The sequence below is a fragment of the Erythrolamprus reginae genome, chromosome 1, assembly GCF_031021105.1.
Source record: "Erythrolamprus reginae isolate rEryReg1 chromosome 1, rEryReg1.hap1, whole genome shotgun sequence".
Classification (NCBI taxonomy): Eukaryota; Metazoa; Chordata; class Lepidosauria; order Squamata; family Dipsadidae; genus Erythrolamprus; species Erythrolamprus reginae.
The window spans coordinates 285359884-285372226 of NC_091950.1; the positions used below are offsets into that span (position 1 = coordinate 285359884).

Sequence of the window (12343 nt, forward strand, 5' to 3'; positions counted from 1 at the left end):
GTTAGTTTCAGGAATCTAGCGCTCCACATTCTTTCCTCCAAGGCGATCTAAGCTGGCACAACAGGAGTCTCGTGCTTCATGCTGCAGTGTCTGCTGAGCCGATCACCCTCGATAAGGCAAGACAGTAGTTAGGCTACTGTGACATTCAACCCAATATTGGAATGTGCTTGCTTTGTTACCCTGGGTTGGTATCCAAAGGAAAACAGGAGGAGGAAGTACAAGTATGTTCACTGCCTTAAGTTATTTATAAAAATAATGTAGGATAAACAAAAATCTATAAGGTAAGTTTTTGGCATTCCTTAATAAAACATCAGATTGCAATGGCCTACTGTGCAAATGTATGGATAGCCCCCACAGGGTGCTTTTCAAAAGAATTTTACCCGTAGATGTGATTTTTTCCCCCTTCATCTTATTTCTTAAAAGAAAGTCTGAAAAGTTTTAAGTCCAATGAAGCATCCAGGTAAGGACATGACTTCCATAACTCATAATGGCAAGATAGTTTTTAGAAATAAATGTACTGCCTTAAAAAAAAAAAAAAAAGCCAAGCGCATGAAGAACAAAAAGGAAAGAAAACATGTTCTACAGTTCTAATATTCTCATAATGACAAAGCTTCGTGTTGCAAAAATACAAAGCCGTACTGAGTCCCAATGGGATTGGGCGGCACAGAAGTCGAAATAATGAATAAATAATAAATTAATAAATATACAAAATGAGATTTAATTTTTAAGCATTATTATTTGGTGCAAATTGCACAGCTGTTGAAATTTCCAAGTGGTTTTCGTAGTAGGTCAAAGCCATAGTCCTACATCCTGGTCCACACATGGTGGGTGTATCTACAACCATTTAATTCAAATGCCAATAAAACCTGGAACTTGCTTTATAATGGAGACGAAAAATTCATGTTACGGAGACTTCTGGATATTCCCACCACTCTGGAAAGGCCACAAAGTCCAAATCAGAGATCAGGCAATCTTCATCTTCATAAACGATGTGTAGAAAGAGCAACAAGGTAGTTCCCACATTACATTTTATCTACAGGTGTGATTCCTAGAAGCTTCATCCCATTGGCTAGTACAGAGCGAACCGCGTGAAAAAGGCAGAGCCTTGCCTGGGGGTAAAAATGGAGGGGGAGAGGGGGAAAAAGAAGGATGAAGAAGAAATAGATTTTTTTGTTATTTGCTTCTTATGAAAGCAGCTTCTAATTCATGTCCCCTCCCCCTGCTCCATGCTATGGTAATATAAAACCTTTTAAAATAAGAACTATTAAAATGCCCATTTGTACCAATCATTCTGCATCTTGATCATTGTGAGAATCTTATTTTTTATTTCCTCCAGAGTCTTCTCCCAATCCCCAAACCCGCTTTTGAGAGATTCTGCTCACCAGCATAAAGCAGATTTTGTATACAGTGTTCCTCTCAATTTTCGCGGGGGATGTGTTCTGAGACCGCCCGTGAAAGTCGAATTTCCGCGAAGTAGAGATGCAGAAGTAAATACACTATTTTTGGCTATGAACAGTATCACAACCCTTCCCTTAACACTTTAAACCCCTAAATTACAATTTCCCATTCCCTTAGCAACCATTCAGATTATTACTCACCATGTTTATTTATTAAAGTTTATTAAAAAAATATTTATTAAAGGCGGACAAAAGTTTGGTGATGGCATATGATGTCATTAGGTGGGAAAAACCATGGTACAGGGGAAAAAACCGTGAAGTATTTTTTAATTAATATTTTTGAAAAACCATGGTATAGACTTTTTGCGAAGTTCGAACCCGTGAAAATCGAGGGAACACTACACTATTTCCAAGGGAATTTTCCCACTTTATAGATGCAAGTGGTTTCTGTGAAAATAACAGTGTTATTGTTATTCACCCAGATGCTTGCTGAAGTACACAAAATCAACAGAGTCTGTGCCATCCAACAATTTCTTGACCGTTTCGAGATTGAAGGCGAGGCTTTTCTCAACTATATAGTAACAGGAGATGAACACCATACTCCCGAGAGCAAATGTCACTGCAGTGGCGCCATACCCATTCTCCTTGAGCCAAAAAATTCAAAACTCAGCAATTGGCAAAAAAAATCTTGGGCACCCATTACAAACAAATCTTGGGCACCTATTGCAGCAGAATTCATGCCCTTAGTGTTCAGGTAGTGTATTACAACGTGCACTTCACACTTGGAGGGAAACGGAATGAGGATGCTCATCTCTAACCTTCACCACAATGCCAGTTGATAATCTACTGACCACTGGCACTGCTCGTTCTCTTCCGCTGGCTTCCCACTACATGATAGTAATACCAACTTCCCCTGCAAACATTCCCACCAAGAGCCATGTGTCTTGTAACCAGATAACCCTCGTACTTGGGTGTTTGTGTGTTGCCTAGTGACTTGTCACATAAATCAAGTTAATCTCAGGATGGGGGGGTGGGGAAGAAATCTGCATTCAATATCTTTGATTTTTCTCTCTACTTCTCAGGTGTCGGAACTTCTGTCCAGATAAAACCTTTTAGTGATGCACGTTTATGTATTATTTCTGCTCGTGCAGTACAAAACTGCTTTTTCAAGGTTTCCTTCTGTTTTTTTTAAATAGGAAGTTTTACAGGGGTATGAAATAGCTTTAGCCTGTATCTAGCTAATGATGCACAACCTAAAATAGTCAACCCGGAGAATTTTATGTTTACTGTTCTTAGAATTCCCAGTCAGCTGTTACTCTGAATTATACTTTACATGTATTGTCTGTCGATGGATATAAGTTTTGATTTGTGGCCTCTTAATAGTAAGCAATATTCACAGCTTGACATTCAAAAGAACAGCATCCTAGTCCACAAGCTGAGTAATTGCAGTAATTTCATCCTTTCATAATATTTCCAGATATAAAACCCTGCCGTTCATTTATTCATTAAACTCATATCCCTCCTTTCAACAGCAACCTTGCCATAAGGTTTTTGTCCAGGTTTACTGCTTAAGGATAGCAACAAATTACCTTCAACCACTGAGAATTATTATTGTACTGAAAACTGGATCGTGAAATGGGTGGCATATAAATTAAATAAACTTAATAAATAATAAAATAAAATTAATGTTACCTGAGCGAGTTCCGGAGGGCTGCCCTTCACAGGGAGATTTCTGTGAGCTGCAGATACTAAATGACTAAAACAGAAATACCAAGCCTGAGAACGCAGTTCGCAAAAGAGAGCAATCCTAAACCAAACAGCCACAACCATAGTAGCGCTGATTTCTAAATACATGCTTAAGATTCAGACGGAATAAGAACATCTTTTTTTGCAAAACACTGCAAGGGCTATGGAGCATATAGAACTGCCACTGTTAGCTAGAGCAGTGTTTCCCAACCTTGGTAACTTGAAGATATTTGGACTTCAAGTCCCAGAATTCCCCAGCCAGCATTCTAGGGATGACAAAGCCAAATCAGACTGAGCATGCTCAGTACCCACGAGATGCTGAATAACTACTGCAAGGGATGAAAAATACACGTGTGGAGGGATAAAATACCCTTGAAAGGGCACAGCTGGCTAGCTAGGATTTTGCTGCAATGTTCATTTCTTATAATTAAAATCATGGAAAGCATAAATTTGCTCCCATACTTAAAAACATTTTCCTATTTCTGGTAGGTTGTTCCAGGAAATGTCATGTTTAGAAATGGAATGTATCTGAACAAGAAAAACTGGTTACTTTTTATGATCTCCTGAAAGTTTGTCATCTGATTTTGACATACATTTGACATACATAAAAATACATTTTTTGTTCAAAGGCTTCTCACGAACTGATTTTCCACCACTGTAGTTACTCAGGCCAATAATGTACAGCATTCAGAAAAATGGCTAATGCATTTGGAATATTTCATAGGAAATGAAATTTGCACAAACCTCTTTGATATTAAGTAAATCATTGGCCAATTGTGAACCTACAGCTTGAAAAGTAAGCTAGAAGAAGCAAAATTATTTTAAATAAGGCACACTTGGAGGTTTTCAAGAACTTATACTATTTTTTTATCTAACAATTTTGATGGGCCTTAAAATGTAGGAGTTTTTTTAAATGGGTTTCATTTCATGCCAATAGAAAGACTTTGAATAGGTTGATCTGAAAGACTGATTGGCTCAGAATCCCCCATGAATTTCCATGGTTGAGGACGGATTTAGATCTTAAATCTCCTCATGCCTAATCCAAAACCTCCACTCATCCCCACACTGAAGCCTTTAGTTTCAAAAAACTGCAGTTGATTATATCAAACTATCTGCTTTGAGGCTAAAGTATTGTAACTGTTCTGTTCAAAGGCTCCAACGTTTGTATTTTTACCTGAGTTTAAACAGATAATTAACAATATGCTTCGGCTGATGATCTTGGGAAGACTGGTAAATAATTTCATCATATCTGAAGGAAGAAAGGAACACATTCAGGAGCATTTGATTAAAAACAAAGCAAAACCAGAAGCCAGCTAGGGCAAGGGTAGGCAAAATGGGCTCTTCTATGACATGTGGACTTCAATTCCCAGAATTCCTGAGCTAGGCGTGATTGGCTCAGGAATTCTGGAGTTGAATAGAACTCATAGAAGAGCCCACTTTGCCTACCCCTGACCTAGGGAATACTCACATCTCATTTCTATTCCAGCTTTACTGTCATATGAGGTATAATATATATTTATACATCTTTAAAACATATTTTTTAGTAAATATTATCCCAAAATGTCTCCTATAACTGAATAAGTGCAGCTGGGCATACTTGCAGTTTAATGTACATGGCACTATGCTGCACATCATGAATAGCCAGACGCAACTTTAAAATGCCTGCTGTCCCAAACAATAATAGCTAATATATACCACAGTCCTTTCCTGCAGGCAACACAGATGAACAAGATGCCAATGGAATATAAAGCATACTTAACACTTTCTGGCTGTTTCCTTAGACCAGAGGTGATCAACCTGTAGCTCTGGAGCCACATGTGGCTCTTTCACCCCTCTGCTGCAGCTGCCTGTCACTCAAAATATGTGTCACAACCGCCAATGTGTGATACCCACTGGCATGCAATCTATTGAGTTTTTTGACCCCCGGTAGGTAGGCCAACCATGGATAAATCCAAGAAAAGAAAAGTTTCAGAAGAAAACAGAATGTTTATATTCAACTACATATGCTAATTCCGTGGCTGCTCAGGAAATGGTCAGGCACAGGAAAGGTTCTGTGGCTCCTGGTGGTGTTTTCTTTTCAGTGGGAAACGGGCCTAAATGACTCTGGGTGTTTAAGGTTGCTGACCCCTGCCTTAGACTGATTCTAAGGAGATTTTCAGCAAGGAAATGAAGTAAAAACATTTCAAACAGTGATATTCTATTTCCAAATTTTAAAATAAGTTACATTCAAAGTATAAGACACACCTGAATTTTCAGCCTCTTTTAGGGAGAAAAAAGGTGTGTCTTATACTCTGAAAAATATGGTACTTGGATAGGCATTTAATTGTCCTCAAAAATTATTGCATAGCAAGATCAAACTTCGTTAACAAAAGTATATAAACTGTTCAGTGGTGTTCTATATGAAAAGACTGCATTAGAAACATGAGCAAATGCTGAAGTACCTGAGAAGATGTTGAAGTAAGGATATTGCCAGTGGATCTTGTAAACAAGCTGTGTTTATGGGAGTGTCTTGATTGACAGTACCACATATTTCTTCTAAACTAGGGAGGAGCAGAGAAAACTGTCAGTAACACTGAAGGTCAACATATCTTTGAAAGTTCCTTATTTATTTATTTCATTGATAAGCTGCCTTTCCTGTAGGAACTCAAGTCAGTAAGCACATGTCCCCATGCAGTTTGTGACTACCCATTACAAAATCCCTATGAATTAGGATGGGTTGAGGGGGAAGGTCTCTAATCCACTAATAGTGCAGCAACAAGTCTGCGGAGACATTATTATTTATTGGATTTGTATGCCGCCCCGAGTCTGCGGAGAGGGGCGGCATACAAATCCAATAAATAATAATAATAATAATAATAATAATAATAATAATAATAATAATAATAATAATAATAACAACAACAACAACAACAAGTATCTGGCACTAAACTTCCAGTACAAAATTTGAAAAAGCCTTTTTAGGCATCAGTCTAACATCTGAAAACCATTATTATAATTAAATAATGTTTCCTCCGTACTCATCAGCAATCAAAAAAGCAATGCCTTATTTAAGATAACATAAAGGAATGTAATAATGTACTGTATTTTTGGAGTATAAGATGCACCTTAGTTTTGCCCCGAGTCTTCGGCATACAAATCTAATAAATTATTATAATTATTATAATTATTATTAAAATGGGGGGGGGGGGAATCTATGTATCAGGTATTCATTTGGCTAGGGTCCTTAGTCATTTCAGCTTCAGCACATTATTTAATCCCCTGGTTAGGGATGAAAAAGCCTTTTTCAGAGGGAGTAGGATTGAAAACAAGCCTGCAAAGACTTAGGGATGGAGAAAAACCTTTGGAGGGAGTAGAAAGCTGGGAAGATCATTACTCCTAGTTAGGGCTGGAAAAAAAAGGTTTGAAAAAGTTACCTTTGGGTGTAAGATACACCCAAATTTTGAGCTATTTTTAGGGAGGAAAAGCATCTTATACTCCGAAAAATATGGTAAGTGAAGCAAAACACTCGGACTTTAAACTTGTTCCACTTCAACTAAGCCAAATCACACAATAATGAAATAAAATAGCACAGCACAGTCTTAAAAGGACCTTATTTGTTTTGTTGAAATGGTACATTGGTACAAGCATTTGACTGATCACTGCAACAGAATTAAAACTGGGAAGCTGCAGTTCCAGAAGAAACGGGAAACTACAAAATCTTCAAAATAGTTCTTTGCTTCTGGGTGGACTGTGTATAAATAACAGAGCAATTATAGCAGGATTATATGCTATATACATTTAAAAAAAATATAAAATGGTGCTCTAATTCTTTTTACACCCTGTTGAGTTCTGCTGCCTGTTTAAAGTTAGGATTGTTTCCACTGCTATACTCCAGATACACTCTTATTACTGAGAATTCTTCTGCAGTCTCTCTGAGAATACAGCATTCTGTGGGAACTCTTTAAAGCAGTGTTTTTCAACCAGTGTGCCGCGAGACATGGTCAAGTGTGCCACGAAGCTCAGAGAGAAAGAAAGCAAGAGAGAGAGAAAGCAAGAGAGAGAGAAAGAGAGAGAGAGAAAGGAAGCAAGAGAGAATGAGCGAGAGAGAGAGAGAGAAAGAGAACAAGAGAGAAAGAAAGCAAGAGAGAGAGAGAAAGAGGGAGGGAAGGAGAGAGAGAGAAAGAAAGACATAGAGGGACGTAGGGAGGGAGAGAAAAAGCAAAAAAGAGAGGAAGGAAGGAAGAGAAAGAAAGAGGGATGGAGAGAGAGAGAAAGAAAGAGGAAGGGAGAGAAAGAGGGAGGGAGAAAGAAATAGAGTGAAGGGGAGGAAGAGGGAGAGAGAATTTTTTTGTCAAAACTTTTTTTAGCCCCCCCTCCCCCGCTCCATGTGCCCCAGGGTTTCGTAAATGTAAAAAATGTGCCGCGGCTCAAAAAAGGTTGAAAATCACTGCTTTAAAGCAGTCATACACTTTGGGAGAAGAAAAGGAGAAAGTTCCATTATATGAAATAGATGGAACTATTTAGTAAAACTTGCCCATTTGCCTGTTCTATGCATTTCTCCTTATTTAAACAACACTGAAGCTGCAGCAGGAAAGTTTCCAATGCCTTTTACTTGCAGACAACTTTTATTCTGACCCAGAGGAGGGCCAACTCAGAAAAGAATGAGGCTCAAACAATCCCTCAATACCTGTGCAGCCTGGCATGTGTATATTGCAAGAAAATCCCTGTATCGCCTTTGCTTTGAAGAACGTGATCCCAGTTAAACCGATAATCAGACGATAAGAGGCCTTTGAAGTCCTGAAATGACAGATTATTCAAGAATTGAGTTAGATAGCTTTCAGCATTCCTGACACTGACCTTGCCATTTAATTGGATGACAGACCTGAATGATAAGTGCTGCGAGGCCAATCTGTTCTGCGGTCTCAAAAGGATTGTCACATTCTTTGGTGGCTGACCAGATAAAAGGAGAAAAGCCATTATTTCACCAGCAGGTACATAAGGCTGCTTGGTAGAAGCTGGTTCTCAGGATCTTGTTTATGAAGAGGTATACTTAGTTATAGGAGATAACAGGAATGTGCTCTTCCTCACATTTTGACTATGGTTAACAAAATCAGGAAAACATATACAGTGGTACCTCGGTACTCGAACGCTTCCTTTCTCGTACATTTCAGATAACGAACAAAATTTTCGGCAAAAATTTGCTTCGGTATCTGAACAAAAATTCAGATACTGAACAGCCAGAGAAAATTTTGTTCATTATCCGAAATGTAATCCCGGTAGCTTCAGGGGGCTGAGGAGCTCTCTAAGAGCTCCAAGCTGCAGGAAAGGTAGGGGCTGTTGCAATCTTGGCAGCTTCTGGGGGCTCCTTTTCTCATTGCTTCCTTTTATTACCTGTAAGGAGCTTCAAAAACTTTTTCCCTGTGGCTGCAACAGCGGCGATTTCCCTTCCAGTAGCAACAGCGCCGGGAAGTCACGTGATGAAGGGAAGCCGGCGGAGCCATCTCAGCAATTGCTGTCGCTCCAGCAGCTTCCCTTCATTACGTGACTTCCCGGTGCTGTTTCTACTGGAAGGGAAATCGCCACTGTTGCAGCCACAGGGAAAAAGTTTTTGAAGCTCCTTACAGGTAATAAAAGGAAGCAATGAGGAAAGGAGCCCCCAGAAGCTGCCAAGATTGCAACAGCCCCCACCTTTCCTGCAGCTTGGAGCTCTTAGAGAGCTCCCCAGCCCCCTGAAGCTGCCGGGATGGCAGCTTCTGGGGGCTCCTTTCCTCATTGCTTCCTTTTATTACCTGTAAGGAGCTTCAAAAACTTTTTCCCTGTGGCTGCAACAGCGGCGGCTTCCTTTCCAGTAGCAAGAGCGCCGGGAAGTCACGTAATGAAGGGAAGCTGCTGGAGTGGCAGCAATTGCTGAGATGGCTCCGCCGGCTTCCCTTCATCACGTGACGTTCCCGGCGCTGTTGCTACTGGAAGGGAAATCGCCGCTGTTGCAGCCACAGGGAAAAAGTTTTTGAAGCTGCTTACAGGTAATAAAAGGAAGCAATGAGGAAAAGAGCCCCCCAAAGCTGCCGGGATTGCAGCAGCCCCCACCTTTCCTGCAGCTTGGAGTAGCAAATTTATTTATCCCATTGGAAATAAAGAAAATAGATTTAATTGGTTCCCAGCGAGTTAACAGGGGCTGGGAACCAATTAAATCCATTTCCATTATTTCCTATGGGATAAATAAATTCGGTACTCGACCAAATCGGTTCTCGACCACACTTCTGGAACGAATTGTGGTCGAGTACCAAGGTACCACTGTACAGCGATCCCTCGATTTTCGCAGCTTCAAACTTCGCGAAACGCTATACCACGGTTTTTCAAAAAATATTAATTAAAAAATACTCCACGAGTTTTTTTCTATACCACGGTTTTTCCCACCCGATGACGTCATACGTCATCACCAAGAGTCACTTCTCTGTCTCTTTCTTTCTTTCCTGTCATTCTCTGCTTCAATCATTTTCTCATTTCTCTTTTCTCCCCTTTTTTATATCATTTCTCTCTCTCTTCCTTCCACTCTTCTCTCTCTCTCTTTCTTCCTCTCGCTCACTCTCTTCCTTCCTTTCTCATCTCTTTCTTTCTTCCCTTCTCTCTCTTTCTCTATCTCTCCCCCTCTTGCTCTCTCTCTTTTTCTCACTTTCCCTCTCTCGTGCACCCACCAGCCTCCGGAGAATGCCTGTCCCGCCTCTCTTGCAGCAGAGGAGAAAGAGAGGTGGAGCGAGCGGCGAGCGGGCGAGTGGCGGGCGGGTGAACGGCGGGTGGGCGGGCGAGCGGCGAGCAAGCGGGCGGGCGAGCAGGCGGCGGGCAGGCGGGCGAGCGAGCGGCGGGCGAGGAGGCGGTGGGGGGGGGGCCGACATTAAAAACAACCATTGCCAGCCTCCGAACTTTCGTCGCTCCCCGCCTCCACCTGCAAGCCCTTGCGCGGCCATGGAAAAAGGGCGCGCATGCGCAGATGGTGTTTTTACTTCCGCGCCGCTACATCGCGGAAAATCGATTTTCGCGGGAGGTCTTGGAACGTAACCCCCGCGAAAATCGAGGGATCACTGTATACATAATTTCACAATTTATTTATTAGATTTGTATCCCACTGGAATTAAAAAAAACCTCTTGGGGGTTCAGCTTCCTTTTACAGTTCTAACATACTGTGGCTTAATGATTAAATAACTTTGTTTTTCAAAACCATTTCAAGTCTTTTAAATTGTTCATATGAAGTTTCCAATATTATTCAACTCTATACTGTGTATCATTACATATGAAAATTAATGGAGACTTGTGCATTTAGATTCGTGTTTAATGTTACCTTTTAGAGAAATAATTTAGAACAGAATTGTGTTAGAGACCTATCCAAACAATGCCAGATATTAAAGCTACAACTGATAGATACAGAAAAGAAAAAAAATGCAAAGTGTTTCCAAATAGTAAAGTAAATAAATAAACAAACAAACAAATAAATAAATAATTATGAACTGAAAAAAACCTAAATAAATCAAAGAAGTGTTGAAAATTTCACTGACTGAGTGCCTTGAGAGTAGAATGTTAAAAAGATCCAGATGTCTTTATTTGTAAAGGCTGAATTATTTTCCTGATTATTTAAACATATTTATCACTAGAATATCTTTTAAAGATTGAAATATAGGTTAAGACAAAGAGGTCTGTATATGGAAAGCAAAAGAAACTAAAGTTGTGGACTTCAACTCCCAGAATGGAATACAAGTCTTTTAAAGTTGCGATGGTTGGAGACACCTGGCTTAAACTGTACTATAAAGTGGTGAAGCACACATATTTGTAGTCTTTTTCCCCCCCTAGAACCAGAATAAAATACTAATTTAACAGAGAAAATATATTGACTAACTTTTTGTTGAGGCACGTCTTTCTAAAACCAGGGAACAAGTTTCATTTAAAACATCTTCCAAGAAAACCACTTCTCCTTGTCGCGTTTTCATGCCTTGAATTCTCCCAAACGGCACATGTTGACACCTACAAACATAGAGGACAAAAACAACTTTTGATAACTGATGGGTCTAATATAAATCATAGATAGAAAGTGATATTTTCTCTGCCTTAGAAACAATTCAAAGTGTTGGTTATGACCTATAAAGCCCTTCATGGCATCGGACCAGAATATCTCCGGGACCACCTTCTGCCGCACAAATCCCAGTGACCGGTTAGGTCCCACAGAATTGGCCTTCTCCGGGTCCCGTCGACTAAACAATGTCGTTTGGCAGGACCCAGGGGAAGAGCCTTCTCTGTGGCGGCCCCGACCCTCTGGAACCAGCTCCCCCCGGAGATTAGAATTGCCCCCACCCTCCTTGCCTTTCATAAATTTCTTTAAATTATTAGATTTGTTTTTACATTGTCTTTGTTATTGCTGTGAGCCGCCCCGAGTCTATGGACAGGGGCGGCATACAAATCTAATAAATAATAATAAATAATAATAATAATAATATCCCTCAACAAGAATGGCATTTTCATATTTCTAGAGTTAAACCTGATCTCAGAAAAATATGTTACTTCCACCCTCCTCAGCTACAGAAGCTCAATTTCACAGGATTTGCTGAAGTGAGGGAAAAGGGCTGAAGGAAATGCTATAGATCTGTGATGGCAAACCTATGGCATGCGTGCAGTGAAGAGCTACCAAATTTTTTACTACCACGCTGTGGGCGTGGCTTATGCAGGACCCCCTGCATTTTCTTTCTATATCTTTCAGTGCAAATTGGGTGCTTTGGAGTGGAGCTCCATTTTTGCTACCCCACTGCGTTCCTCCGGCAGTAGCCCACCCCTGCATGAGTGCCACAGGTGGCACACAGAGCCATTTTGGAGGGCACATGAGACCTTGCCCTCTGTCATCTCCAGCGCTGGCCAGCTGATTTTTGGCCTTGGGAAAGGCATTGGGAATTTTTGGCCTTGGAAAGCTTCCCTGAAACCCCGGAGTGCAAAAAAAACACTGAACGGACAAACCGGAAGTTCATAAAATGGACTTCCAGTTTGCCCTTTGTGTTGTTTTGCACTCTGGAGGGTTTAGGGGAGGTTCCTGAAGCCCCAGAGTGCGAAAAACTGCACAATGGGCAAACCGGAAGTCTGGTTTTCTGAACTTCCGGTTTGCCTGTTTTTTTTCACCTTCCAGGCTTCAGTGAGGCCTATGCACATGTGCGCCAGCAGTGCGTGGAGCGCATGCATGGGGCAGG

General features: G+C 40.7%; 1 protein-coding gene across 3 annotated transcripts in view; it reads right to left on the reverse strand.

Moving 5' to 3' along the window:
• Positions 1 to 698: 698 nt before the first annotated feature.
• The window catches only part of RARS2 (arginyl-tRNA synthetase 2, mitochondrial), a 32987-nt gene continuing 21342 nt past the window's right edge, over positions 699 to 12343 (reverse strand). For all 3 annotated transcript variants that reach the window (XM_070733188.1, XM_070733189.1, XM_070733190.1), the window contains exons 14-20: positions 11011 to 11135; positions 8005 to 8072; positions 7810 to 7919; positions 5585 to 5683; positions 4318 to 4392; positions 3090 to 3153; positions 699 to 1109 (exon numbers count right to left, since the gene is read on the reverse strand). In XM_070733188.1, coding sequence (XP_070589289.1) covers positions 1023 to 1109; positions 3090 to 3153; positions 4318 to 4392; positions 5585 to 5683; positions 7810 to 7919; positions 8005 to 8072; positions 11011 to 11135 — 628 coding nt within the window. In that variant the 3' untranslated portion in view covers positions 699 to 1022. The remainder of the gene's footprint in view (positions 1110 to 3089; positions 3154 to 4317; positions 4393 to 5584; positions 5684 to 7809; positions 7920 to 8004; positions 8073 to 11010; positions 11136 to 12343) is intronic.